We start from the raw sequence: 27,920 nt of genomic DNA on the forward strand, positions 1-27,920 counted from the left end.
TATTAATTATATCTTTCCTCTAATAAAACAAATCCTCTAGACAACAAAGCTAAACGAAGAGATTTCGCCACTTTATGAATAATTAATATCATCGCTTATCTAACCAATATAGACGGATATTATTAAGTATAGCTTTGTTTTCTGTAATATAATATGACTATATGTAATGTAAATCTAGTCTTATTAAAACTAGATTATTCCATATGGGGGATCACATATCATTGCATACGTAAGATTTTATGTGGATGTGGGCTTTTATACCTTTAGAGGGCGTGCTCATATTCGTAAGAATATCCACCGCTTCCTCTTTGTCTTTAACAACTACGGCTCTTCTTTTAGATCACCCAAACCTTGTGCAAAATACGGAATATTATTTTATGACTATGATTTATGTGCTACAGCTACATCTATGTATGCTTACATATGCATGCATATGTCACATATAATATGTATGTAATGATGGAACATAAAGATTTTAAACACATGCAACGGAAGCATGTTTCCATGTGTACGTATGGACTGACGACATCTTAAAGAAATACACTAAAACCATTTGAAATCAAGAAACAAATGATTATTACATTAGAAATCTAAGGGCTTGAATAAATAGTCAAGAGAACATTTATGTAACCATTGAAAGACTCTTCCTATCCTTTGACTAGCGGCTCAACAAATGAATCATTTTTTTCAGTCGTATTCCAGATCATTGGCAGGCTGGTCCGAACCAGTTTCACATATGTTTTGATTAATTTTCATATTTCTATTAGCAACGGTAATTAAAAGAAAATATAGACATTATAAAATTAGCGTGTGGGAGTCACAGGGCAAAGAGGTGAGGATATAAATATTTTTAGTGGAGATAGGCCAAAGAGGGGTGTGTTGGTGACGTCCACGTCCCTCAATCTCATTTCTTAATTTAGCTCCACTTTAAAGAATAGGCTATCAATTTCCAATCCTCTCCGTCCGTTTTATTTAAGTTAGAATCTCAAGTAAATATTCGTTAGATTTCTCATTAAATCATAGTATAAGAATATGTAGTAGTTAGACACAATTATGATCAAACCCAACTAACAATAGGATAGATTTTTGTATCAATCATCTCCTAATCATATTCTTCCATATGTATTGGTATAATTGCCTGACGTTAAGTGGTCAAATCCAACTAATAATCATGCCTCACTTCAAATGCAGTAGCTTCCAGAGTGTGGTGTGTGTTGTGTAGAATATATTTTAGACAAAAGGACAAGTTTACGAATCCCAAAGCAACACGCATGAATGAGTAACCCCTAGACCCCGAATCTAGTCGAGCATTAATAATAAAGAGCAGAACCATATGGTCCATTTTGAAAGATAAATATGAGCTTTCTTTCCGAGGAGTTTGAATGGTTACGGTCAAGCGGGTGGGAGATTCAACGTCTAGTGCTTATAACAATTAATCGTGATTAGGTGGTTTTGGTTAGTTTAAGCGTTTGCAACCTAAAACAAAAATTAGTGTCAAATTTGATCATAACTTCTTTTTAAACCGTTTGCTACCAACCTTAATTATTTTACCGCTTGTTCTAACTTAATCATCTTCTCTACTACTATGTCTAACCACCTTCTTTACAACTACTAAATAAATTCTTAAATGCTGTACATGTTCAGACGAGATTACCAATTAAACCCTATAAATATGGTTCATATACTCGTAAATAACTAATTTCACCTATTATGTTCCTGTTAGAATTTTAATTGTTTTATGGTCTTCTGAAGCTAATTTTTGTTCAAGCAAGTGCAGAGTAAATTGTTCCATTTTGGTAAATCAATTCAAATTGTATCAAAAAGATAATAAGAAAACATAACTCATGAAAATCTTATTTTCTTAACGTTAATTATGAAATCTGAAAGAAATTTTTTTTTTATATTAATACATGATAGTATTTTTATTTTTGTAAGAAACAAATGATAATGTTTGAAAGAATCAGTATGTGTCCGTAACTTTTCCGGATAGACAAGATATAGAAAACGAAAGAAAAAATTTCCAAATAAAAACCAACAGTTCAAGCTAATATTTCCAATAACTTAATTCATATAAGAACCGTCTCTCTACATTCATATGAAGCTTATTATGGAGAGATTTGGCTCCAGCTTAATTCAAGAATGGTTTATGGCCTCTTTAGAATTATTTATGTTCAGACCTTTAATTAGTAATTTTTTTTTTACAATTAATTAGTAATTTTATATATCTCTGGCTTAAATAACAGGAAAAAATAGTAAAGATACTCTTTTATTTGCTTTTGGTTTGAAGTTTGAACTATTGATTATGACATAGGAGATAGTGCACTAGCAAATATGGAGTATAAGAAAGAGTTCTTATTACCACACACACCTACCAAAAAATAAAGACAAAAACTAATGGGAGTGTTACGTCAGTACATCAATCACCTGTTTGCTCAATGCATGTTTGTTTACTCCATATGTTCATAACCAAAGGCCCGATAAATACCAACTGTTCAGATTCGAATCTTGAGACTATGCCAATAAGAGAAAAGCAAATACATACAGTCTTTGCTTCTTATGTGCATGCACACACAGAGTCATGTCTATCTTAAGATGGCACGGCACCCTATTTTTGCTTATGCATCTACAAGAATCGAATCGCTATGCCATACACACATGTAACTTGAAAATTCCATATATAATTTGATTTTGTACTTGTGTGTCTTTGGACAGTGTTACCCGCTGGCCCAATAGAAAAACAATACAAGCCACAGACTCGAGAACTTTAAAAAGTATCTAATTCCTATCTCAGGTACTGCTACTAGATACAAAAACTCACTTATCAGGCCCGCATAACAACAATTCGACTTCTAAAGCTGTCAAAGCTTTTGTCTGTTTCTTCTTCTCTCTTTTCCTTTTCTAAGATTCAACAGTTGCTACCAATATAACCCTTAATAAAGTCAAGAGACACTTCTCTCATATGCCCACAAAAAAAAAAGTGAAGAAAGATCTAGGGTCTTTCTATATTTTTTTTCTTTTCAAACTTTTAGCATCATAGAAAATTTTATTTAGAGTATTAGTTTTTCTAGCTAGTATATATAACAAGACACTATAGAAAAATATACCATTCTTCTTTTTTGGAATAATTTAAAGAGATTTTATTGATCATGTTGATCTCCACGTTCGAGATAGTGCCTGCCAAAATATATAAGAAAGAGTTCTTATTATCACACACGGCACAAAAATTTTAAAAGGCAGAATTAATGGGAGTGTTACATCAGTAACACCAATCACCCTCTTTAACGATCAAGTTTTTGATATAATGGCCTTGTGACATCACAATGAAGAGACCCTACATTATCAATAGGATAATCCCTCAAACATATGGACACTAAAGATTGGAAAAAAAAAAGAAAAAGAGAAATCATTAGAGCTTTTAATATTGTGAGTGTGATGTCGCATAGACACAGCACAGTGTTAAAAAGTTGAGCTTATATATATATAGTGGACAAAGAATGCCATGGTGAACCAAGCTGAGAAAGAACTTTTTACTAACAAAAGAACGATAAAGAAAGAGTGGGAGAGAGATGAAAATGATGCAAGAGGAAAACCGAAAAGGTTCATGGACAGAACAGGAGGACATACTTCTGGTAAATTTCGTTCACTTATTTGGAGACCGACGATGGGATTTTATAGCAAAAGTATCAGGTTTGAAGGTGGAGGGAGAAAGATAAGAATAGGTAAGGAGCCTCCATTAATGTGCTAGTTTTGGTTGTAGGTTTGAACAGAACAGGAAAGAGTTGCAGGCTAAGGTGGGTTAATTACCTACACCCTGGTCTCAAACGTGGGAAGATGACCCCTCAAGAAGAGCGCCTTGTCCTTGAGTTTCACGCAAAGTGGGGAAACAGGTCTCATTCATCTTGAGAAAGAAACAAAAAATTATCACATACTTTTGTAACAGTATTTTATACAATTCTTTTCATATGTAGGTGGTCAAAAATAGCTAGGAAATTGCCGGGACGAACCGATAACGAGATAAAGAATTACTGGAGGACTCACATGAGGAAGAAGGCTCAAGAAAAGAAGCGTCCTGCGTCACCAACTTCCTCATTTTCCAACTGCAGCTCTTCATCTATGACCACTACCACCACCAACACTCAAGAAACATCGTGCCACTCTCGTAAATCTTCAGGGAAAGTGAGCTTCTACGACACTGGAGGATCCCGATCCACGGGGGATATGATGAACCAAGAAACCGAAGATGTATACTCAATGGATGACATATGGAGAGAGATTGATCACTCCGCGGTAAACATAATAAAACCAGTTAAAGACATTTACTCAGAACAAAGCCATTGCTTAAGTTACCCAACTCTGGCTTCTCCAACATGGGAAAGCTCATTGGATTCTATATGGAACATGGATGCAGATCAAAGTAAGATGTCGTCTTCTTTTGCAAATGATCAGTTCCCTTTCTGTTTCCAACACAGTAGATCGCCATGGTCCTCAGGTTAAAATTAAGATTTAATTCATTGAGATATATAAATCTGTTTTATACATGTTATATATAACTTATAAATAAAATAAATCCTAACGACTGTAATAATTTTGTTTGATGAACACAAAAACATCCCAAGTCTGGACTCTGTAATCATCCCATATATGTGTGGTAAGTAACTAGCCTAAGTTTGTTTCTAGATGAATAAGAATGAAGTCTTGTGATCCCACTTTTTTTCTTTTTTCTTTGTCAATGTATAATACAAGTCAATATTCTAATTCTAAAGTAAGTACACTTCAATTTTCAGATTTTTGTTTTTATATGTTAGTCTTTCTCTCGCGGTGATAATCTCACATTTCTGTTTAATATATCAACAGACTACTAAAGCGTCACTAATTAAGTTATACTTGTAATAAACAAATTTGGACAAGAAAATATGAATCAACTTGCTGATTCTCACCCAAAAACATCATTTTTTTGAATCAAATGTGAATGCGTCTGACATTACTATAATGAGATACGAAGCAAAAATCAACAACAATTTATGAACTTACCGTTGAATAGACAAACTCGAGAAACAGTAATTTTAATCAGACCAATTTACATTGTTTGTTTTCTTTTGTGCGCGCCAGATTTTTTTTCATAATTGAAAATAAAAGAATCAGTCAGGCTTTGAAAATCCAAGTTGGGGTATGTGTCTCTGGATTCAATCCAAAAGGGTGTGACAAAATTACTCTTGGTTTTCCTGATATTTTTGTACATATCTGAAACTTAGATATATATAAAAGCCACACATCCAGATTCAGATAGTTGATTTAAATATTCAAAATAAAGAAATGGTAATTGGGAGCTAACACAATGTTGTTGATGTAATCGATAATTTTGACATATAATGTATAATATAAATGATTTATTGAAATCATTATACATCTATATTTTTTTTTAAAAAAAATTATAATGATTTTGATTATGTTGATGATTTTTATGTTATCATTTTCTCATTATAATTATAAACTTTACTCCATTAAAGATTTGTGATGGAGCTTTAGTGCTCTTAGAAATTAGTATGAAACCTACAAATCCCCAAAGAATTTATAAATGCAAAAATATAATATTCAACATGATATGAACAATAAAGTTAACATTAATAATGCATCATGAAATGATTTGGTAAAGAATTTAAAAGTCTTGTTAGAAGTAAATAACCCGCCAAAATATCTGATTTTCAAAATAAATAACGCGCCAAAATAGTTGACTGAATAACATAATACATTTGACTAAAACTTATAAATTTTAAATTACTTACCTAAAACATTGGATTAATATTTATTTTATTTTACTCTAATAATTTGGATATAAATATATTGAATACCTTCTACCTCCATTCATATGAGACTATCTCTTCCTTTTCTAGTTCTTAAAATACAAAATCTCGTGCAAATGATGAAAGTAAAACAATTTTGATAGAGATACACTTTTGGTTATTGAACAAGTTTGGTCGTCTCAATTGTTGAAGCTTGACGTATCCTTACTGCGTTTCCTCAAAAGAATTTTCTCCAAAGGTTTCGTCTTTTTATTTTCTATATACTGTATATAAATTGATAACAATCACTTTGTCATGAAATTTTGATATATTGAATTGAGAATGATTCTAAACTCACAAGTTTTTAGTCGCAAAGGGTTTTAAATATTAACTCTCCGGGCACTATAGATTGTCTTTCCATTTTATCCTACAAATTTATTATCTCCTTAACACTTTTACGCTGATCCGTTTGTTATTTGTTTGATACTATAATGACTGTTTTGAGTGTGTTTACTGATTCACAATTATTACAGAACATATACATTCTTTTCTCATGTTATTGTCTTCACAGAGAAAGCGAGATGGATTCAAAGAAGTTCAGCGATTTCTCGACCCTGCCTCCCAAAAATTCACCTACGAAGAACGTCATAGTGATCTCCTCCGGTTCATCAAGCGCCACAATGACCCCTCCTCTTCCCCAAAACCCTACTTTGGCTGTAAAACCATCTCCGACCATTCTTGATGGACGATGCTGTTCCAAGAACGGTGAACAAGTCTTTCACGATGCTGTTCAGAAACCTACAGACGGAGTAACTCCCGAAGGTGGATTGGTGAACAAGTCTTCCCCTTGGGTCAAAACTCGGTTGCTTGGCAGAGGGGGTTTCGCCTCTGTTTATCTAGCGACGTGCAAGAACGAAGAGAGAGCGATCAAAACTGCAGAGATTTCACGTGCTACGAGTCTCATGAACGAAGGAAGGATCTTAAGAAGTTTACAATCTCCTTTTGTGATTAGCTGTTCGGGCGAGGAGATTGTACGGGAAGGAGCTGATTATCATTACAACTTGATACTTGAGTATTGCTCCGGAGGAAGTATAGGAGATATGCTCAGGATCATTCAGAAAGGGTTAATGGAGTTTGATGTAAAGCTGATCGCTAGAGATGTTTTGGCTGGTCTGAGCGATATCCACGCCAGAAACATTATTCACTGTGACATTAAATCGGACAATCTCTTACTGACCCCTATTGTTAATCACCAAAATAGGTTTAACAGGTATGTAACCAAGATTGGGGATTTTGGTTTATCTCTAGAGAAAGGTTCGGTGGAGTATGGAGATGGATCGGGCCATAAGAAAGGTACTATGAGGTTTATGGCTCCGGAGCTGATAAGTTGTGGTATTGTGGACTTTAGTGTTGACATTTGGGCATTTGGATGTTCGGTTTTGGAGATGTTAACCGGGAAAATAGTTTGGGAAGAGTACGGTGGTTTGGTTTATAAAGATTTGGTCAATCTAATAGGTCACAGTAATGTCATTCCTCATATACCGAGTGGGTTATCTGCAGAAGCACAATAATTTCTAAGGGGATGCTTTGTTAAGGAGCCTAAATCAAGGTGGGGGCTCGGTGCACTCATGAACCATCCCTTTCTCAATTTGGATGTAAAATTGCCTTTTAATGCAAAATGAATATTAACATTTAAGTCAGTGTACTATGTAAAAGGCTCTTTTTGCAAGAAAAATAAAACCATTTAATTTTATTATATAGTAGAACCTCTATAAATTAATAAAGTCGGGACCATGAAATTTTATTAATTTATAGAAGTTTTAATTTATTAATTTATCGATAAATTAATAAAATATTAATTTATGAAGACAATTTTTTATCAGAAATTAAGAGTTTAGAAGAAATGGCTGATACTATTTTTCAAGGTGATGATGAAGTTGAAGAAGATATGACGGTACATTTAGAACAATTACACGTAAGGAAGCAATTATCGCGTCAACAACTCTCTACAATTTTTGGATGCGATTTGAGATGACAACATCAGAAGTTTTTGATGCAGTCAGAAATACTAGAGATGCTCAGCAAAACAAGAATGCAAATTCAAGAACAAACAAACAACAATAGATTCATATTTCACTAGATTTTCTTAAATATAATATATATATATATATATTAGTTTATTTGATTATTAATTTATGATATTGATGGGACCATATTTTTACATGGGATTTTTAAAAAAATTATTAATTTATTATTTTATCGAATAATGTCCAAAATTACACTAGTCCCAACTTGGAACCAGAGAAATTTATTAATTTATAGAGGTTATTAATTTACCGAGTATTAATTTATAGAAGTTTTATTGTACCAACAAGAACTGTAATTTTCAATTAATGTCCAGAACAGATAAATATGGTAACTCACTTATCATTATTGACTTTGCTCTTTAGTATTTTTAACTCATGTAAACTCAATAAGTTAGGCATTTAACTAAAATTAGTTGTGATTGGTGTAATATTGGATGGATATGGCTATATATATATAGTTAATTAAAATTATGTTACTTGTTTATACATTATTATTGAAGCATATGTGATTAATTAGTGTTATGGTGTAATATTGGATGGCTATGGCTATTACAATTATTGAAAGAAATTAAGAAAAGGATTTTATGTGTAGCGAACATGATTATCTAAACAAGATGATATGAGAATATTAAACCGGCTCTAAACTTCTTCGAGTATCATGTTTTTAACTAAATCGACTCTTCACTGGGATCTTCATTGGATTACGTTCGTGATGAAACTGTATTTGAAGCATTTGAAGCACACAAGAGATGTACGAATATTTTAGATTTTACAAATTTACATTAGTTTTTTTTTCTTTTTTTGGACAAAGGCAAATTTACATTAGTTTAACAAACAGATTAGGAGATTTAGAGTGGGTGAATGGAAAAGTCATGCAGCAGATAGTAGAAAAAAATAATTACAATACTCTAAGAATTAACACAATTTTTGTTGTTGTAATCGATCATTTTGAAATGTAATATAATACAAATAAACAAATGCTAAAAATGTATTGAAAATATTTTACATCTACATATTTTTTTATGAATTACATATAATTTTGATCATCTTGATGATTTTAATGTTATTTTTGTTTTGCATTATAATTATAATCTTTACTCTGTTAAAGGTTTGTGATGGAGCTTTACTGGTCGTAGAAATGAGAATATGAAACCTACTTATCAACAAAGAATTTATAAATGCAAAAATATGTGTTTAAAATTCAACATGATGATAGGAATAATAAAGTTACCATTAATGATGCATCCTATAAATATTTAGTAAATAATTTTTTTTTATAGATACCAAAACTTAATACTCAAATAAATGATTCATGAAATAAATAATGCTTTGAAAGTGATAAGTTGATTGAATAACAAAATACACATGCCTAAAAAAAAGAGACACAACTTATCTCAATTCAGAAAAAAAACACAATTTTTTTTAAGAGAAAGGAAACGTGAACCGAACCGTCTAATTTATCACCGAACCTTAGGTTCGGATTTGGTTTTGATTTTCTCAGTAACAGAGGAAAAAAAGAAAATAAGAAAAAAGTAAACTTGAGTCCCAAGTAGTAATAAAACACAGATTCATTATAAATATATATCCTAATCTGTCTCATCGTTTTATCTTATCTGTCTCATCGTTTTAATAAAATCAGACTTCAGAAAAAGGAAAAGAATAAGAGAGAGAGAGAGAGAGAGAGAGAGAGAGAGAGAGAGACAGAGATTCTAGGGTTAGAAAGATGTCGAATTCAACATCTTCTGATCGATTAGGTCAGTGGGACGAAGACTCGAACCGTCCCCACAAGAAGCGGAAGTATTCACAAACCAGATCAGAGACGAACGTGATAGAGGATGATGCAGATTCGTCGAGCAAGAGGAACCGTTCAATCCTAAGAAAGCCAAAGAGCGAGTCGTGGGTGGTGGCTCGTTGTCTCGGAAGCGACTCAAACGCCTCTGTTTACTTAGCCTTAAGAACGACCGAAGAAGGCGAAGACGATCTTCCTTCCAGGATGGCCATCAAGTCTAACGAGATCTCAGAATCAGCATATCTCATGATCGAGGAGAAGTTCTTAATCCGTCTCGAAAGCCCATACATCGTGTCTTGCTACGGCCACGAGATAACAGAGGATAGGAAGATGGAGAATAAGAAGTACTTCAACACCATACTCGAGTACTGCCCTGGCCAAACCCTTGAGAAGCATATCAAAAGCCACAGAGAAGGGTTACGAATTGATGATGTGAAGAGATTAGCTAGCGATATCTTGCTTGGTCTCAAGCGTATACACGGAGAAGAGATCATTCACCGCGACATCAAACCAAAGAACATCTTACTCACGTCTGTGAACAGAGCATTTGCCACGTATGGGTATAGCAAGGACAAGGCTATGATCTCTGGTTTGGGAAACGCGTTGGAGAAAAAGCGGATTGATGATGGTGAAAGCTGGAATCACAGGAGTGGTACCGCGAGGTTTATGTCACCGGAGCTTATAGGGGACAAGGTTTTGGACTATGGTGCGGATGTGTGGGCTTTTGGTTGTACTGTGCTTGAGATGTTGACTGGAGTACGGGTTTGGGGAGAGTATGATGAGCTTGATTGGGAAAGTTGGGTTACTGTCATTGGTAAAAGTGGTCTGGTTCCAACTATCCCTGATTACTTGTCTGATGAGGCTAAGGACTTTCTTACAAAGTGTTTGGAGAGAGACCCTGCTAAAAGGTGGTCTGTTGATAGTTTGATAAGTCATGAGTTCTTTTATGATGAAGGAGAAGCAGAGATAGAAGCATATGAAGCAAATCTAAATGCTGTAGCGGCGTTTCAACAACAAGAAGAGGAAGAAGAAGAAGAAGAAGAAGTAGAAGAGGAAGTAGAAGAAGAAGAAGAAGAAGAAGAAGAAGAAGAAGAAGAAGAAGAAGAAGAAGAAGCAATTGAAATAGATGAAGAATACCCTAACGAAGATTCGGAAGAAGAAGATGAATTTGAGATTTTTCTGTGACAATCTACACTTCTTTTGGAATCTTTATTGGTTTGATAAATCTGCAAAATTATTGTAAAGACAAAATATGTTTCAGTTGCTCTGTAATTTTATTGATTGTTTCAAAAGCTTGAGATGTTATTGTGTCAATCTTTCTATGGAGATGAGTTTATTACTGATCTTGTTACTTGTTAGTTTCTTCTGACTCGTACAGCCTTGCACAATCCTGAGTGTTTTGTTTGGCTACTTTCTTCTTCTAGTTTAATTGTATTGTTTGGTTCTATTGAAATATTTGGTTTGGTTCGGTTCGTTTGGTCGGTACATGATTGAATTGTTCGGTTAATTGTTCTTTTGTTGTTGTTTTGGCGAAGGAGAGAAAGAGAGAGAGAGAAGCAGATCCGTTAATGGAGAAATGGCAGAGCTTGATTCTGTAAACGAAGCCAAGGACAAGGAGAAGAAGAAGAAGTTATGGAAAGCTGTTTTCGCTATCTCTGGTATTATGATAACTCTCGTCATCTATGGTCTTCTTCAGGTCTCTCTCTCTCTCTCTCTCTCTCTCTCTCTCTCTCTCTCTCTTCTCTCTCCCCACTCGAATCCGCCTCTCTCTGTTCAAATTGATTGGAATAAAACGATCTGGGTTTTTCGAATTTGTGCTTTGTAATTACAGGAAAAGATCATGAGAGTGCCTTATGGATTGAAAAAAGAGTACTTTAAACACTCTTTGTTTCTTGTCTTTTGTAATCGGCTCACTACATCAGCTGTTTCTGCTGGTGCTTTACTGGTAACAACACTTGAGTTGTAGTTATATATATTTCATACTATCTCAATGGTTCTCTTAAAAGAAGCTTTGGTTTTTGATTTGTTTGCAATCCTTTGTGTGTTTTGTTTGTAGGCGAGCAAGAAAGTTTTGGATCCTGTAGCTCCGCTTTATAAATATTGTCTCATTTCAGTAACTAACATCTTAACCACAACATGTCAGTATGAGGCCCTCAAGTATGTGAGTTTCCCTGTACAAACTCTGGCTAAATGTGCCAAGATGATACCTGTAATGGTAAGCTTTTAACTTTAATTTTTGTTACATGTGATGTGAGCTTATCACCAATATATCTAATCTATGTGGTTTCTTGCAGGTCTGGGGAACTCTCATCATGCAGAAAAGGTACAGAGGATTTGACTATTTTGTGGCTTTCCTCGTGACCCTTGGGTGCTCGGTGTTTATTCTCTTTCCGGTAATAACCCAATCTCTTCAAAGAACAAATGGATTCACTAGTTTAAGATTAGAAGGAATGAAGTTTTATTCTATATGTATTTGAGCTATAGGCAGGAGATGTTAGTCCGTACAACAATGGAAGAGAAAACACTGTCTGGGGTGTATCCCTTATGGTTGGTTATCTTGGGTACATATCCGGTTTACTCGTTTATTTAGTTTTATATGGGAACCTCAATACTCTTTTCGTATATCCATAATCTGGTTTGATGGCTAACAGGTTTGATGGCTTTACAAGCACATTCCAAGACAAACTCTTCAAAGGTTATAATATGGAAATACATAACCAGATATTCTACACAACAATTTGTTCATCCATTCTCAGTTTCACTGGTCAGAACTTCTCTTTGCAGTTATTTTCTCTCTTTTACCTCATTTTTTCCCGATTCTCTCATTAATCACTTTGGTAAGTTTGTCCTGTGTCTTTCCATGTCCCAATCTCTTGGTTATATTTTCTGAATTAAGTTGCAACTGAGATCATATGTTAGTGATGTTAAACCCTGTAGTTAGTATGAACCATTCTTACGCTTTGTGTATCTCTCTGACTATGATTTTCGAGTCCATCAGTGCTTTTCGACATAGAATTCATCTGCCTTGCATAAACCTCAATGTGTGGACCTCAAAAAATGTTACAAATCAGGTCAACCATGTCTTTTGCTACTCATATGTGAAATTTCTTGCTTGATATAGGCCTTATACTGCAAGGGCATTTACTCCCAGCTGTGGACTTTGTTTCTCGGCATAGAGATTGTCTATTTGACATTGCTTTGCTTTCCACCGTAAGTCTTCTTGTTTTGTCATTACAATTATCATGTTCCAGAAATATATCAAAGTAGAGTATGATTGCATTGCAGCAGTGGTCACAGCTGCTATAGTTAGAGATAAACTAGAGTTGAGTATTGAAACAGAAGCCCTAGTAATGCGAAAACTAATATGTAGTATAAAACTTATCAGAGATGAAACCGGTGTTCTGCAGGTGGCAACAGCCAGCCAATTTTTCATTTCTTACACTATTAGGACATTTGGTGCTCTAACGTTTGCTGCCATAATGACTACAAGACAGGTAGATAGTTAGTTACTCTGGTGGTGTCAACTCTTTGATTCCTCAGCAAAATATGTTCTCTCTAATTCCTTCTTCGTTGTCTGAAAAACAAAAAAGCTTGTTAGCATCATGCTCTCCTGCATCTGGTTCTCACATCCGCTTAGCTGGGAGCAGTGTATTGGATCTGTAAGCTCCTTTAAGTCTCTCTGTACTTTGGCTTCCTTCTCTTGTGATCTCTCCTTGTTCCCAAAGCTAAACTCATTTCTCACTGGTGCCAGGTAATTGTTTTTGGATCTCTATATGCTAAAAACTTGGTGAAGAAGAGATCAGAAAAGCCGCAGGCAGCTCAAGATCCTCCACCGGACGAAGAGGCTCAACCTCTGAAGGGAAACCCTTAAAGCACAGCGAGAGTTTTTTTTTTTTCTTCCCTGATACGTAAACAGTTACCAACCAAATTTAAATGATCCCTCTAACTTTGAGGCACCTAACTAACAAAACCAAGCGGTTGAGATGGACTCAATTGTTTTTGTTTTTGTCAAGAAGAAGAAGTCATAGATCACATATGACGAGTACTCATAGAGCCTAATGTATGCAACTCTAGTTTCTTGCTTCCGTTTTGTACCTTTTGTTTGTGCAAGCAAAAACTTAAACTGTTATTGTAGAGTGGTTAAAAACAATTGTGTAAAATTGTAATAGGATTTTGGTATTATATGAAAACTAGTGTCTGACTATCCAATTTTTTTTTGGTTTTTTTTTTTTTTTTTAACACTGAACTTCTGATTGATATTAATGTTGATAGAAACCAAAAAAACACAGAGTCAAACAAGCTCAACAGCAAAGAAGGTAAAAATAAACATATCGATTCCAAATGGGTTCTCTACTCCATCCTCTGGACATCATTTCCATACTCTTCTTCACCATAAACCTCGTCGTCCAACTCTTTCCTCTTCTACCCTGTCGTGCAACCACGAAGACCATCTAGGGTCAGATACGAAGACAATCTCCCATCTCTGGTGATTCTATGAGCAATATCCCTAGCCAACAAGTTAGCTTTCGGCGAAGAGAGTTTAAACGATATCTCTCACATCCCCTGTATTACTCGAGTAATCTTTTCCACCTGAGAACGATACTTTGGCCAACTCAATGGGTTCTCCAAAGCCGATAAAGCAGCTTGACAGTCCAACCACACCTCACACGAGTTTATCTGGAGAGTACAAAGACTTTGTAAGCACCAAAGAAGACAACTCAACTCTGCTGAGATCCTATTTACCCGAGGGGGAAATGCATCCCTAGCATGAAAACGAACATCGCCTGCATCATCCCGTAAGATCCAAGCTCCACCACAATAATACGATTCATTAACCTAGGCAGAATGAATATTGCATTTTAAACCTCCATGAGCAGGCTTACTCCATCGTTCTAGTCGCGCCACTCCTCTTTGTTCGATTCATGTGTTATCTTGTATAGGATTGGTACAGTGTCGAAGCCATAAATCAGAGTTCTCCAACGCCCCAGCTATCAACACATGAGGATCCTGAATACGACCTGAAAAGAAAAGACCATTTCGTGCTTTCCAAATATCCCAAAGGAACCAAGGGATGGCACTCCGATAATCTACTCGTATGTCTCCTCGAGTCATTAACTGCAAAAGGTAATTCACATTATCTGAAACAGATAAGGAGAAACCAAGTGATGGCAATGGTAACAACGTAGCCTCCCACACTATAGTTGCCAATGTACACCCAAAAAGCACATGTGCAATTGTCTCCTCCTCGATATGACACTCCTCACATAATGGGTTCATTTGCACTCCATGTTTTCTCAAACGTTCAGCTACCGCTAGAGCACCAGATAAGGCTCTCCATAAGAACATTCGAAGCTTCGGTTCTGTTCGAGTATGCCATATCTTAGTCTTGATATCATTCACTGCTCTAACCTCATCAGTGATTTGCACTCCAGCTGATGCCTCAGAATTAAGAAGCCAAGTCCCACTCTTCACCAAATACTTACCATCTTTTGTATACCCCCACACATATTTATCCATAAGGCTCGGCTCCGGAGGATATGACTGTATCTTAATGACATCACTCGGTGGAAATAGCCTATGGAGCATCTCGTTGTTCCACTCGCTTACTGAAGTTATGAGGGCGGATACCTTCATGTTTAGATCTATCTGCATTTCTCGATTAAAAGGACGCCTGAGAAACTCATCAAAGATCCCTCTGTTTTGCCAAGAGAGCTTGATTAAACCATCCAATATCTTTAAATCCAAGTCCCCCACATTCCATAGACGCACCCATCTTTTCCCACGACACCCAATGCATTTTATGTGTCTCCTCACTGGCATGCCACCAGAAGCTTGCCATAACACTTGTTATTAGGCGACATTGATGTTTCGTCAACCTGAAACAAGACATGGCATAAACTAGTAGAGCCAAAGCTACTGACTTCAACAACACCTCTTTACCTCCTCAAGAGAGAGAGTTTTCTCGTACCACCCCCTCCCCAATCTTGACTTCAACCTATTTGTTATGAAGTTAAGTAGGTCTCCTTTGGATCCACTAAAGCATTCTGGTAAACCCAGATAATTACCAGTACCTCCTTCTTGCTCAATACCAGTAAATAACCCCAATAGTCGCTTCATATATGGATCCAATCTCTTCCCAAAGGTAATCGCAGACTTCTGAAAGTTGATTTCTTGACCTGATGCCTTCCCATACAGCTGAAGACATTTCAGAAAATTCATTAAAAGTGGCTTGACAAAAGAACAAGCTATCGTCAGCAAATAGAAGATGTTGTATAGAGGGACTTGATGGTGTCAGTCTAAGTCCTGTTAACCGTCCCTCCAACTATGCTCTATTCATAATGTGGACAAGAGCCTCCGCACATAATATAAATAAGAATGGGGACTAAGGATCACCCTGACGGAGTCCTCTCTCCGGTTTAATGAAACCATAAGATGCTCCATTCACCAAAACTGAATAGGAGACCGATGTCACACAACTCATGATCCACTGCACCCACTTAATGTTAAAACCCAACCTCAGAAGCAGTTCCTCTACAAATCTCCACTCCACTCTGTCATAAGCCTTCGACATCTCAGGCAGGGTTTTTCCGCAAGGCATGAACCATTTCATGCGCAAGCAAAATATTATCAGATATCAGCCTCCCCGATACAAAAGCTCCCTGAGTAGCCGATACTATCTCCGGTAGAAATCTCTTAAGTCTGTTGCACATCACTTTAGAGACTATCTTATACAATACGGAGCATAAGTTGATCGGCCTTAAGTCAGTCATCTGAATCGGATTTGGCTTTTTTGGAATCAAACATATTTGTGTAAAGTTCCATTCAGAGGGAAGAGACCCCGTATGAAAAAAGTTCTGCACCTCAGCAACAACTTGTGCACCCACCGTATCCCATTAATGTTGATAAAAGTGACCCGACATTCCATCTGCTCCCGGGGTACTATCACCTCTGATACTAAAAGCCGCCAATCTGATCTCTTCCGCCGTCACATCTCGGGTTAGATCATCATTCGTCTGGTTCGTAACTCTTGGGAGTAGTCCATACAATGCTTCTGCAATCATATCAGGGTTTGTGCTAGTAAAGAGTCTACGAAAATACTCCACAGCTATATCCCCCTTCGAACCTTCTGTGAATTGCTCAATACCATTGCTATCCAATAGAGACAAAATACGATTTTGGACTCTCCCATGAAAGAACCAAGTGTTCGGATCTCCTTCTCTTAACCACTTCTCCTTGCTCTGTTGCTTCCAAAACAACTCCTCTTCCCTATAAGCTGCTTCAAGATCACACCATAGAGTTTTCATGTAATGAAAATCCGGTTGAACCTTGTCACCCTCCTCGTCCAATCGATGACGTAGCTGTGAGATTCGTTTTTTGGAGTTCTGGTTAGTGGCTCGCTTCCACGTTGCAATTGACCGCCGACAGTGAGCAATTCTTTGCAACAAGGATGTTTCACCAGTTGTTTCTCCCCAAGTCCAACCATCCTTTATGACATTGAAAAAATTTGGTTTGGAGATCCATATTTTATTGAAAATAAACCGACCTTGCCTTGACATGTTCTCAGTCGTAAATCTCACAAACAGAGGTCGATGATCTGATCTTATCCCCTCAATGTATTCAGCTTGCACTCGCGGGAATAACTGAAACCAAGCTGAGTTCCCCCAATGCCCTATCTAATCTACACTGGATCCACATCTGATTACGCTCTCCAGCCCATGAAAACTTGTTACCAATGCTTAGGATCTCCCGTAAGCGACAATCACGTATCATGTTCCCGAAAGGGAAAAGAGTTGATTCCGCCCGTGCTGGTCCACCAATTTTCTCTGCATTGTTCAGAATTTCATTCAAATCACCTAACACTAGCCAGGGATCATCTCTGGATACACTAACATTGATAAGCCTATCCCACACCACTTGACGTTGCGAAGATACTGGGTCTCCATACACACATGAAATGTAGAAACCAAGAGTACCAAGAGTGACTTTAACATTTATAATCCTTCCATCCGATCCTAATACCTCTACCTCATAAGCTGACTTCCAGAAGAAAGCCAACCCTCCACTCAGACCAACCAGATCCACAATATGTGAGTGATCATATCCGAGAGATCTTTGTAGGTTCATCACGTGATTGCTGGAGTTCTTGGTCTCAAGGAGGAACATAAAGTCGGGAAATGCTCTTTTTTTTTTTTAAAAAAAATTTGAGTTATTCATTTTACATTTTATGATCTAGTTTTGAGGGGGAAGATTTAGTATTTGGAGTTTAGGGTTTAGAATTTAGTTATTTTAGGTATTTTTGAAAAAAGACAACATAAAAGGATATTTTTGAAAAGTAACATAGGAAAAAAGATATTTTTTAAAACCCCTTTGTTTGTTTTAAAAGGTTTATTTTTTTTGGTAAAAAACTTTAAATTTTAAAAATCCAAAACAAGGCAAAGTCATAGAGACTACTCAAACAAAAATATTTTTTAATCTGAAATTATTGCTGAATAAATATTAGACTCTGAACAAAAGTCTTTTTAAAACTATTGCTTAATAGATATTATACTCAAACAAAAGTCTTTTTTTTTTAACTGAAACTACTGCTTAATAAATATCAGACTGAAACAAAAGTCTTTTTTTTTAAAACTGATACTACTGCTTAATAAATAACAGATTCAAACAAAAGTATTTTTTTTTCAAGCTGAAATTATTGCTTAATAAATATCAGACTCAAACAAAAGTCTTTTTAATATTGAAACTATTGCTTAGAATAAAAAAATGACTCAAACTGAAACCTATTGCTTAATAAATATCAGACCCAAGACGGATCAAAACGTGGTTATTGACTTATTGTGTGGGTTTTATTTTTCCTTCTAATCATGAAAAACAGTGCAATCAAAGAAGAAGAAGAGACGAAAGCGATGACCTCCGAGATCGAATCTAGTTCTGACAACACTTCACATCAGGTTCAAATTACTTAACTGAGCTTTCTATATTTATAAATTTGGAGATGATCCATGTATTTTTCATAGGGTGGACTTTTTTCTTTTCCTTTTTTCGTAATTATTGCAATGTGTATAAACATAAGTAGACAACATCCTATGAGTCTTTGAGTCGTTTGTTCCGAAATGGCCAATGATTTGTATGCAAATTCTACTACATTGATATTAGTTTGAGAATTACAAATATAAAACAAATCTTATAAAGCGTAAAAAATTTATATCTTGGTGCTTTTGGTTTTAAAGAAACTTTTTAATTTTTTAGTAAGGGTAAATATATAATTTAAATATTGGACTAATAAAATCTTTGAAATATTTATTAATTTTATTTTAAAAATTACTTTCTCTCACTAGTTAGTTAAGGATGAAAATTACTAACTACATTTTAAAAATTGTAAACCAATCAGAATTTAAAACTAAAATTTTATATCTAAGTATACAATATGATTATTTTAATAACTATATTAGAATTTTTTTGTTAAGATTTTAAATTATATTTTTCTATTATCTTTCTTTTATTTCATTTAAAATTTGTTTTTCAATTATTATATAATATATATGATTAATAAAAATGTAGAATTTTTTTATATGTTGTGATTTGAAGTTTTAAAATTGTAGATATATTGCTCAATCTATGAAGAAAAAATGTTGGTTAATGTTCCACAAAGGCGGGTTGGTAAACCTAAACTTATGTTCATGGTTGATAATTAATAAATTTTATTTTTTTTCACAATTACAATATTATAATTACTATTTTAATATATTTCATAAAATAATGATGCAAATAGAACTAATAAATAATATAAAACTGGAATATACATCATACAAATTAAAAATAACATTCTAAAATAATTAGTATATCTAAAATGATATATGTAGATTTACATGTAATATTAAAGTAAATGCTCTCTCAAACAAAATGATTTTCTAAAAAGTATAACAATAGTTTTTATTATTATATTCTTGTTTTAGGAAAAAAATGTTGATCACGGGTTAGGGATATCTTCAGTTTTGTAATTATAAGTGAAAAATAAATTAATGTCATTAACTCAATATGAAATCATATGTATTGATCAGAAGTGTTTGACTTGTCTTTTCTTTCCTTTTTCTGATTTTCCATTTGAATACAGGAGGATTCTGTTTCTGATGTAAAAAAAGGTACGCTATCGTTGATGTGATTACCAAACCATTGGACAACCGCAATCGCGTTGAAATTGAAAATTATATATCATTGTTTTTTTATCTAATTACAACTCTAAAGTCTAAACCAACATTATTATTAAAAGGTACATAGAAAAAAAAAATCTTATGTACAGATAAATAGAATCACAAATTATATTATATAACATGTTAAGAGTACTTCGTAATTGAATTTGTAAGATCTGCCAAACATTATAACCACTGGAAAATCTTAATAACGACAAATAAAAATAATTTTTAAAGGGTCGCAAAAACAAGAGAAGCTCGAGGTACGTTTTCTACCATATTTTAGAGTACGTCATCCAACAACTTACAGCATCACGTTCGACACTTATGCGAAAATGGTGGCCCTGGTCAATGATGGATATTATGAGTCCCTTCCTTTCACTTCCGGTGGATATACTTGGTACGTCATTCACGTCAAGACCATTACAACTTCTTGTTTTGGTAGCTTATATTATATTATGTCTATAATTGTATCCCTACTCTTTTGTTTTTGTTTAAATAGAATAATAAATATTAAAAGGACGTTCAAAATCTACCCAAACGGAAACAAGAAGGAAGTAGGAGGGCCAGGATGGGTTTCGGTTTACACAAAAATCGATACCTCAATCTTCGTCACCCACCCACAAGATGTGTATGCAGATATCAAGTTCTTCGTCTTCGACGGTGTCAATCGTTTCTACTCTACACACCAAGGTACGTAGGTACTTAATTTAGGAGGATCAGTTCATCAATATTGGTACGTAAGATTAATTTTTTTTTTCCTTAAAACATAACTAAGTGATGCAAGTGTAGCTAGTGGCCGTTACTATGTTGTTCTCAACTCTATTGGTCAAGATTAATGTCTATTCTCTTTAATTAATGAGGAATTTATCGATTGAAGGCTCTTATTGGAAAGTTTCTCAAATATTATTTTATTTTGTTTGATTATAGAAAGTGAGCCTGTAAGGTTTGACAAAGTAAAATCGGAGTGGGGAATGCCGAAATTTCTGTCCACGGCATGTTTCGACAAGGGACGGTCGGGATTTATTTACAACGAAGGGAAATGTGAGTTTGGAATAGATATCTTAGTTGATCAACGCTACCAGAGGGAACTTTTCTCTTATGTCGAAAACGTCACCAAACCCATTTTCACGTGGAACATCACCAATTTCTCTACCCTCTATCATCATTCTTACACATCCAATACGTTTTCTTCTGGAGACAGAAACTGGTGACTCCCTCTCTCTCTCTCTCTCTTTACACACACACACACACTCTCCGATATGTAGCTAACTGTTTGTTATATGATGGGTTTAATGATTATTAGGGTTTTGAAAGTGTATCCAAATGGATATGGTGTTGGAAAGGATAGATATTTGTCACTCTACCTGTTGAGTGAGAATAAAGAAATCAATTGCGTTAAAGCCACGCTACGAGTTCTAAACCAAATTACATCCGGTAATGTGGCGAAGCAAGGTGAGTGTATGGTTCTCTTAGTAGTTAATATGTTCTAGTATAAAAATCTTTCATGGCGATATATATATTGTGACAACAATTATAATCTGATATATCTGAGAATGTAAAGAGATCAAATAAAAAACCAATTAAACTTTTATCTAATATTTTACAAAATATATTATTACAAACTTATATCAAAGAAGTAATCAATATGAAAAATATTTATTTAACATATCTCATCGGTAGCTAATATTAATTTCAATTATTTTTCTATTGTAATTGTTTTCTACAATCATTTTTATTGAACTAATATCCCAAGATCTCAGTTCGCACAGTTTAAACGAAACGAAATTTCGTTTCGGATCCCGCACAGGATTTTCAAATCCTTTCATATTTAGTGACACATATCTAATACATGTTTGCTTTTGTTATTGTAGAGGTTAGTTAATTATTATAGTTTCATTTTTCATTTTGTTGCTTTTTTTTTCTTATGGTAAGTTGAGGGATGGCCTAATGCAGCAGAAAATGGATGGGGTTTCCAGGAGTTTATAGCTCTTGCAGATCTTCATGATAAACCCAAAGGTTTTGTTGTGAACGATTTGCTTCAAGTTCAAGTCGAGATCACGGCCTTCCATACACGGACTTCATCTACCTAGGGTTTATGGTGAGCCCAAAAACAACCTCCCTATCCTCTTGAATCTACTCCGAGACAATTTATCATCAGTGGATCGCTGAAGCCATGCGATGCAAGACCTCTACCTCTTTTGTTTATACTCCATGCATGTGTGTCCAAATTAATTATGAGTTTCGAACTATTTTCTACATTGTGAGTTTATGCGTGCTTCTAAATTGTAATATAAAGAAATATGACTATTGGAAATGAACTTCACTGTTTAACTCTGAATGATTGAGTTCCCTTTTTATAAATGTATATTCGACAAAGTAAATATTTCATCTACAAATTAATGTTATGGAACCGAGAAAAAAAAAAAAAGACTAAAACGTGTACATTTTTTTCGTTTTCGTTAGTCAAATGTGTACATCTATCATCTATCTTTGTATATTTTATTAAATTTTAGTATTAAGAATTATATAAAGTATACACACTTTTGTCTTTTAAACAATATATTTATTTAAGTCAACTCAATTGTTTTTGTTTTTTTTTATTTGTCAAGAAGAAGAAATCATATAGATCACATATGACATGTATAATGTATTCATTAATAGAGCGGAATGTGTGCAACTGTAGTTTCTTGTTTCCATTTTTTATATTTTTGTGCAACCAATAATTTGGTAGAGTTGCTAAAACTGTTATGTAAAATGTCCCATGTATTATATGAGATCTAGATGTCTCATTATCAATTTTTTTTGGTTTGAAATCCTTTATTTTTGGTAAAAGGTTTTATATTTAAAATATCAAAAACACGCCAAAATTATAGATACACTCAAAATAAAAGTTATTTTTAAATTGAATCTATTGCCTAATAAATATAAAACTCCAACAAAGGGACTTTGTGACAGTTCCGAAGACGGATTCAAACTGTTGTGATGTTTTAATATTTCACATGTGAAGTGTCATTCATAGAGACTAATGTATGCAACCGTAGTATCTTGTTTGCGTTTTACAAATTTTTTTGTGCAAGCAAGAACTTTTTTTTAATCTATTATATTGTTAAAACTGTTGTGTAAAATTGTAATGGTGTTTGGATATTATATAAAACCTAGACGTTTGACTATCAAATTCTTTGTTTAAAAGTTTAATTTTTGGTAAACGGCTTTATATCTACAAAATCTAAGATGCGCCAAAGTCATAGAGACGATTCAAACAAAGTCTTTTTAAAACTAATCCTATTGGCTGATAAATTTCATCTAATTACATTAAAAAAATCATTTGATTACATAACAAAAAACATATGTACATCAGTTTTTTTAGTTTATTTAGATTAAAAACATTACGTATTATGCATCTCGTTTTTTTAGTTTATTTAGATTATTAAATTTACCTCTAAGATCAGTTTTTTCTTCTAATTTTCAAGATAGCTATCATCAAAAAAACATGAACACAAAAATTCAAATTAACAAGATAAAATATATTTAATGATAGCTATCATCAAAAAAAAATTATTGTTGTAAATAGTGTCTTTATCATTGCAATATAGTTTCTTTTATTTGTAAGTGAAAACATAATAAAAAGTATTAATTTTATTGGAATAAATTTCAATTACATGATGAAAATAGTAGTATAGCTAATTCATTTATAAATTTTAACGTACAATATTATATTTTTAATGGATACATGAATTTATAACTTGAAAAATTAGATTTATAGGAATAAAATTTCATTTTTAATGAGAATGTTTGTATATATTTAATTATGTTTAATTTATATATTTTAACATTTTCATTTTCCTGTGATGTAAAATTATTACATTCGAGATTACAGCATATAAAAAATATCTTCAACAATTTTGGGTTTCCAAAATTTTAATGGTTTTTCATTTTTAATTAATTTTTTTCAGGTTTTAATTATTTTTAATTCTAACTAGGGTATAGATTTGATATGATGCATAGATTGTGTGTTTGATAGAAAAATTTAGCTCTAAACCATTTAAGTGAAGTGAGCAAAAACTGAAGTTTAGTTTATTAATTATGGGGGTATAAATATTTAAATTATATTAAAAAAATAGTAAAAGGAGATTCAAATTCGGTTTGAAAAAATCACTAAAAATTGTTTAAATTATCTCTTAGATTTCATATATTATTTATATATTTATTTTTAACCGGTGTAACTATATACGGGTCTTATCTAGTTGCTTAATAAATAGGGAAAATTACTAGTTTGACCCAAATTGAGCAATTAATTGCTAGATTAGCTCCTATAATTTGAGGGTCAGTTGGGTTAGTTTCATACCGACAATACCCTTTTTTGCTTTGTTAGGAAAAAGTCAATATTACCCTTGGTTAAAAATTCTTTCAATTTGCAGAGTAAGTGGCATTTTATTGTCGATGGCATATTCCTTCCATTCTTTTAATATAAAAGTCTGCCATATAAGTAATGGCAGATTAATTTGTAAGTGGCATATTTATTGTCGATGGCAGTTTTTTTTTGGCAGGCTTATTTTAGATGACAGATTAATTTGCAGAGTTTGACGGCAGATTTGTTTTCTATGGCAGATTTATTTGAAGTGTGTAACGACAGATTTTTTGTGAACAACAGATTTTCTTAACGCGACAGACTTATTTATAAAGTCACGACAGATTTTCATTGTTTTAGTCAAATTTTTTGGAATTTTGTAGCAGATTTTTTATGATTGTTGTAACAGTTTTATTTTTCACTTAAAAAATCTGTCACATTGCGACAGATTTATAAACGTAAAAATAATTGCTAGTTTGACATCTAGTGGTGACAGATTTTTTTGAAGTTATGACTGATTTTTGGATTGAAAGAAAAATCTGTTGTTTGATAACAGATTTTCGAAAGTCTTTTTAAAATTGCTATATTGACCCACATGCACAATATACGTTATGGCAGATTTTCTTATGTTATGACAGTTTTTTTTCCTACTAAAAAATCTGTTACTTGATAACAGATTTATTATATATGAATACAATGATAACAGATTTGTTTTTTTGTTGATATAGTGACAGCAGATTTGTTATCTGTAATGACAAATCTATTATTTCGAGTTTGATAACATATTTTTTTATAACAGATTTTTTTCAGGGTAATGACAGATTTATTAGTGTCTTTTGTGACAGATTTTTTTTTAAGTTAAGCGACAGACTTTTGTAGCAGTTGCCATATATGGCGAGAATCTAGGGTTTACCTTATTTTTTCTCTTTTGTATCGTGCCTCCCCTCCCCCTATATCGACTGAAATTTTTTTTCTCTTTTGAGTTCATCTTATTTCTTTCCATAAATTCCTTCTTCCTCCTCTCCAATATGGATTTAATCATGCTTTCTTTTCTTTTTGGGTTCATAATCGACTTCTCTATTATTTTCCTTTTAAGGTGGTTTTTTTTTTCATCCCTTCCTTCACGTTTTAGAGTGATTGTTACACAACCAAGAAAATATGAAGCAGGTGATTCTCGTTTGTGGTAATTGGATCTTTGACAACAACAAATGGTTGTTTGTTGTTGATAATGAAAGGGGTTCACGAATTCTACAATGTAACAATCAAAGCAGATTTGATGATTGCATTGAAATGGTATATGAGGATTACAGGCTGGATAACAAGGTATTTGATGTTGTCTTGAGTTACAAGATCTCGAAGAGGTTATTGCAGGATTTACCCAGTGATACACCACCAGTTATTATCGATAATTCTCGTTAGTTGCACACTTTTCTGGGACAATTGGAAAGGGTTACAGGTCGACTTTGTGTTGAAGTGAAGAAGAAAATACAGACTGATTTGAATCACAAAGGTAAGAAACGAGGAAGATATGAAAATGATCAGGTTGGAGAAGAGTATCTTGATATGGCCAGCGACACAAATGAAGAAGAGATGGATGAAGATGATAGTAGATTTGATTATTGTGATGATTATGACGGAATTCCACCAGAAGAAGAGGATCATAAATTGCCAATGAAGAAAAGGAGTTCATCTTTTTATATTGAAGAAAATAAGGAACTTGTTGATGTCTCAAAGGTAGACTTGTCTTCTGTGAATTTGGCTGTTGGGCAAATGTATGATACAAAGGAGCACCTAAAAACACGGTTGAAGATACTAACCTTGGTACAAAGGTTTGATTATTTTGTTTACAAATCGAGACCAACACTATTGATTGTCAAGTGTTGGGTTAAAGGATGCAAGTGGAGGGTAAGAGCTGCAACATTAAATCACTTTCCAAAGTTTGAGGTGCGTGTGTTTATTTCAGCATATACATGTTCTGTAACAGAGCGCTCTACACGTGCCCGACAAGCAGATCATCATATTCTAGGAGAGTTGTACAAAGATTTTGTTGGTGGAGTTGGTCCCAAGGTACTGCCAATGCATGTTGCTGAAGCGTTAAATAAACGCTTTCAAATCAAGGTATAATTTTTCCATTTATTTAGCATTATTTCGATTATTTTGTTTAGCTTTAGCGTTATTCCGTTTTTTTTTCACAACAATGTTTCACAACAATGAAAAAAAATATTTGTTGATGATAGATGGATTATTGGAAAGCATATCGAACGTTAAGGCATGCTCGCGAGTTTGTCAGGGGTAGTCCAGAGAGTGGTTATGAGCAGCTTCCTACATATTTGTATATGATAAAAAGGGCAAATCATGGAACTTTTACACAGCTCGATATTGATGAGCTCAAAGATGTAAGTACTGTTTTCTAGCATTTGGTGCAAGCATACAGGGATTTCCGTTTTTGAGGAAAGTGGTTGTTGTGGATGGTACTTTTTTACAGGGAAAATACTTAGGGACACCACTGACAGCGACAACTCAAGATGGCAATTTTCAGATTTTTCCAATTGCTTTCGCCGTGGTTGATACAGAGAATGATGAATCATGGGAATGGTTTTTCAAGAAACTCAGCTGTGTGATACCTGATGATGACAGCCTTTCCATTATTTCTGATAGGCACAAATCAATTGGGAAAGCTATTAAAAAGGTTTATCCGAAGTCTAGTAGGGGAATATGCACATACCACTATGTACAAGAATATTTTGGTTCGGTTTAAAGGTCGAGCAGAATTTGCTTTGGTTAAAAAGGCGGCAAATGCTTTTAGACTTATCGACTTTCAAACCACATTTGATCAGATAGAAGCCATGAATCCAGCACTACATGAGTACCTCGTAAGGGTGATGTGCGTATGTGGACTCGTGTACATTTCCCTGGTGATAGGTACAACTTGCTTACAAGCAACATTGCAGAATCAATGAATAAGGTCATATCACATGCTAGGAGCTTTCCTATTGTACAACTATTGGAAGAAATAAGGTCCATGATGACTAGGTGGTTTTCAGATAGAAGGACTGATGCATTGAAGATGACAACAGACTTGAGTCGTGGTGTAGAGAAAATTCTCCAGGTCTGTTCGTTTTTATCCTTTCTTAGCAAGTGTGTATGTTATACAACTAAGTTTCTAATATAATGTTGCTATTATTTTATAGGGCCGTGTGGACTATGCTAAGTTACTTACTCTCCAAGATATCGATGCACACCAAGTACAAGTAACAAGTAGAACATCTCTGCATGTTGTCAATTTGAAAGATAAAAAGTGTACGTGTCGCAGGTTTGACTTGGAGAAACTCCCTTGTGCACATGCAATTGCGGCCGGTGAATTCATAAACATTTCTCGCATTTCAATGAGTCATCCTTATTATCGGAAACACTACGTTTACACTTCCTACCAGAATGCCATCATGCCAAGGGAGCTTGATACATCTGTTCCTGGACATGTGATAACGAAGGTATGTAGACCACCGATTCCAAAACAACAACCAGGTAGACCAAAGAATTCAAGAATCAAATCAGCATTGGAAATTGCAATGGAAAAGAAGAAGCCAAGAAAACAATACACATGTGGTAATTGCAACCAAGTAGGAAATAATCGCAAGACATGTACTCTATAATTTCCTAGTTTTTGTTATCTTCCCAAGTTCTCTTTATATTTTTGTTTAAAATGACGATGCTTTCATTGACATA

The 27,920-nt window shown here is 34.1% G+C and overlaps 7 protein-coding genes across 9 annotated transcripts; 6 read left to right on the plus strand and 1 right to left on the minus strand.

Annotated features, from left to right (window-relative positions):
- The first annotated feature begins 3,397 nt into the window (after nucleotides 1-3,397).
- On the plus strand, nucleotides 3,398-4,783 carry LOC104790846 (transcription factor MYB48-like). Of its 2 annotated transcripts, none has more exons than XM_010516635.3 (3): nucleotides 3,398-3,629; nucleotides 3,758-3,887; nucleotides 3,969-4,783. In XM_010516635.3, the coding sequence occupies exons 1-3, from the start codon at nucleotides 3,500-3,502 to the stop codon at nucleotides 4,492-4,494; spliced, it is 786 nt and encodes a 261-aa protein (XP_010514937.1). In that variant the 5' UTR covers nucleotides 3,398-3,499; the 3' UTR covers nucleotides 4,495-4,783. The 2 variants fall into 2 exon arrangements, with proteins under 2 accessions (XP_010514937.1, XP_010514938.1); XM_010516636.3 differs by having other exon boundaries at nucleotides 3,448-3,687.
- Nucleotides 4,784-5,901: 1,118 nt separating this feature from the next.
- On the plus strand, nucleotides 5,902-7,480 carry LOC104698898 (mitogen-activated protein kinase kinase kinase 20-like). Its single transcript, XM_019246322.2, has 2 exons — nucleotides 5,902-6,039; nucleotides 6,352-7,480. The coding sequence occupies exon 2, from the start codon at nucleotides 6,362-6,364 to the stop codon at nucleotides 7,349-7,351; it is 990 nt and encodes a 329-aa protein (XP_019101867.2). The 5' UTR covers nucleotides 5,902-6,039; nucleotides 6,352-6,361; the 3' UTR covers nucleotides 7,352-7,480.
- Nucleotides 7,481-9,474: 1,994 nt separating this feature from the next.
- LOC104790847 (mitogen-activated protein kinase kinase kinase 20) lies at nucleotides 9,475-10,997 on the plus strand. Its single transcript, XM_019246711.2, has one exon. It carries the CDS (start codon nucleotides 9,591-9,593, stop codon nucleotides 10,839-10,841), a length of 1,251 nt encoding a protein of 416 aa, XP_019102256.2. The 5' UTR covers nucleotides 9,475-9,590; the 3' UTR covers nucleotides 10,842-10,997.
- A 26-nt stretch (nucleotides 10,998-11,023) lies between these two features.
- LOC104790848 (UDP-galactose/UDP-glucose transporter 5) lies at nucleotides 11,024-13,860 on the plus strand. Of its 2 annotated transcripts, none has more exons than XR_015559005.1 (10): nucleotides 11,024-11,352; nucleotides 11,488-11,601; nucleotides 11,713-11,871; nucleotides 11,951-12,049; nucleotides 12,141-12,217; nucleotides 12,308-12,420; nucleotides 12,778-12,866; nucleotides 13,042-13,150; nucleotides 13,247-13,315; nucleotides 13,408-13,860. XR_015559005.1 is itself a non-coding variant. In XM_010516640.3 (10 exons), the coding sequence occupies exons 1-10, from the start codon at nucleotides 11,233-11,235 to the stop codon at nucleotides 13,525-13,527; spliced, it is 1,047 nt and encodes a 348-aa protein (XP_010514942.1). In that variant the 5' UTR covers nucleotides 11,024-11,232; the 3' UTR covers nucleotides 13,528-13,860. The 2 variants fall into 2 exon arrangements, 1 of the variants encoding a protein (XP_010514942.1); XM_010516640.3 differs by having other exon boundaries at nucleotides 13,064-13,150.
- Nucleotides 13,861-14,210: 350 nt separating this feature from the next.
- Nucleotides 14,211-15,875, minus strand: LOC147942575 (uncharacterized). Its single transcript, XM_087456120.1, has 5 exons — nucleotides 15,597-15,875; nucleotides 15,471-15,532; nucleotides 14,606-15,351; nucleotides 14,400-14,464; nucleotides 14,211-14,333 (listed from the first exon to the last, which is right to left on the minus strand). The coding sequence occupies exons 1-5, from the start codon at nucleotides 15,873-15,875 to the stop codon at nucleotides 14,211-14,213; spliced, it is 1,275 nt and encodes a 424-aa protein (XP_087312246.1).
- Nucleotides 15,876-20,076: 4,201 nt separating this feature from the next.
- Nucleotides 20,077-22,184, plus strand: LOC104698899 (uncharacterized; the record flags this gene model as incomplete). The annotated part of the gene is made up of 5 exons (XM_010414280.2): nucleotides 20,077-20,243; nucleotides 20,364-20,536; nucleotides 20,774-21,053; nucleotides 21,150-21,298; nucleotides 21,779-22,184. Coding segments are annotated over 5 exons (927 nt in total), but the record flags the coding sequence as incomplete, so codon positions are not given.
- Nucleotides 22,185-25,484: 3,300 nt separating this feature from the next.
- LOC104783558 (uncharacterized) lies at nucleotides 25,485-27,847 on the plus strand. The gene is made up of 7 exons (XM_087456121.1): nucleotides 25,485-25,608; nucleotides 26,179-26,312; nucleotides 26,432-26,590; nucleotides 26,680-26,925; nucleotides 27,032-27,116; nucleotides 27,239-27,303; nucleotides 27,386-27,847. Exons 1-7 carry the CDS (start codon nucleotides 25,485-25,487, stop codon nucleotides 27,845-27,847), a joined length of 1,275 nt encoding a protein of 424 aa, XP_087312247.1.
- The last annotated feature ends 73 nt before the right edge of the window (nucleotides 27,848-27,920 follow it).

This window comes from Camelina sativa, chromosome 6 (assembly GCF_030686135.1).
Source record: "Camelina sativa cultivar CO46 ecotype springtype chromosome 6, ASM3068613v1".
Taxonomy (NCBI): Eukaryota; Viridiplantae; Streptophyta; class Magnoliopsida; order Brassicales; family Brassicaceae; genus Camelina; species Camelina sativa.

What these genes read in the sequence shown, in the direction of transcription:
- LOC104790847 (XM_019246711.2), top strand. Translation starts at nt 9,591, where the DNA reads ATGTCGAATTCAACATCTTCTGATCGATTAGGTCAGTGGGACGAAGAC.
- LOC104698898 (XM_019246322.2), top strand. Translation starts at nt 6,362, where the DNA reads ATGGATTCAAAGAAGTTCAGCGATTTCTCGACCCTGCCTCCCAAAAAT.
- LOC147942575 (XM_087456120.1), bottom strand. Translation starts at nt 15,875, where the DNA reads ATGAATTTTCTGAAATGTCTTCAGCTGTATGGGAAGGCATCAGGTCAA. An exon ending in TGATTTATGGCTTCGACACT is followed by an intron (nt 14,465 to 14,605) that starts GTACCAATCCTA and finishes ATTGTGGTGGAG; the next exon opens with CTTGGATCTTACGGGATGAT. An exon ending in GGGATGCATTTCCCCCTCGG is followed by an intron (nt 14,334 to 14,399) that starts GTAAATAGGATC and finishes TGTACTCTCCAG; the next exon opens with ATAAACTCGTGTGAGGTGTG.
- LOC104790848 (XM_010516640.3), top strand. Translation starts at nt 11,233, where the DNA reads ATGGCAGAGCTTGATTCTGTAAACGAAGCCAAGGACAAGGAGAAGAAG. An exon ending in TCATCTATGGTCTTCTTCAG is followed by an intron (nt 11,353 to 11,487) that starts GTCTCTCTCTCT and finishes TTGTAATTACAG; the next exon opens with GAAAAGATCATGAGAGTGCC. An exon ending in TTTCTGCTGGTGCTTTACTG is followed by an intron (nt 11,602 to 11,712) that starts GTAACAACACTT and finishes TTTTGTTTGTAG; the next exon opens with GCGAGCAAGAAAGTTTTGGA.
- LOC104790846 (XM_010516635.3), top strand. Translation starts at nt 3,500, where the DNA reads ATGGTGAACCAAGCTGAGAAAGAACTTTTTACTAACAAAAGAACGATA. An exon ending in AACAGGAGGACATACTTCTG is followed by an intron (nt 3,630 to 3,757) that starts GTAAATTTCGTT and finishes TTTTGGTTGTAG; the next exon opens with GTTTGAACAGAACAGGAAAG. An exon ending in CACGCAAAGTGGGGAAACAG is followed by an intron (nt 3,888 to 3,968) that starts GTCTCATTCATC and finishes TTTCATATGTAG; the next exon opens with GTGGTCAAAAATAGCTAGGA.
- LOC104783558 (XM_087456121.1), top strand. Translation starts at nt 25,485, where the DNA reads ATGGTATATGAGGATTACAGGCTGGATAACAAGGTATTTGATGTTGTC. An exon ending in AGTTATTATCGATAATTCTC is followed by an intron (nt 25,609 to 26,178) that starts GTTAGTTGCACA and finishes GTTCTGTAACAG; the next exon opens with AGCGCTCTACACGTGCCCGA. An exon ending in GTACATTTCCCTGGTGATAG is followed by an intron (nt 27,117 to 27,238) that starts GTACAACTTGCT and finishes GGTGGTTTTCAG; the next exon opens with ATAGAAGGACTGATGCATTG.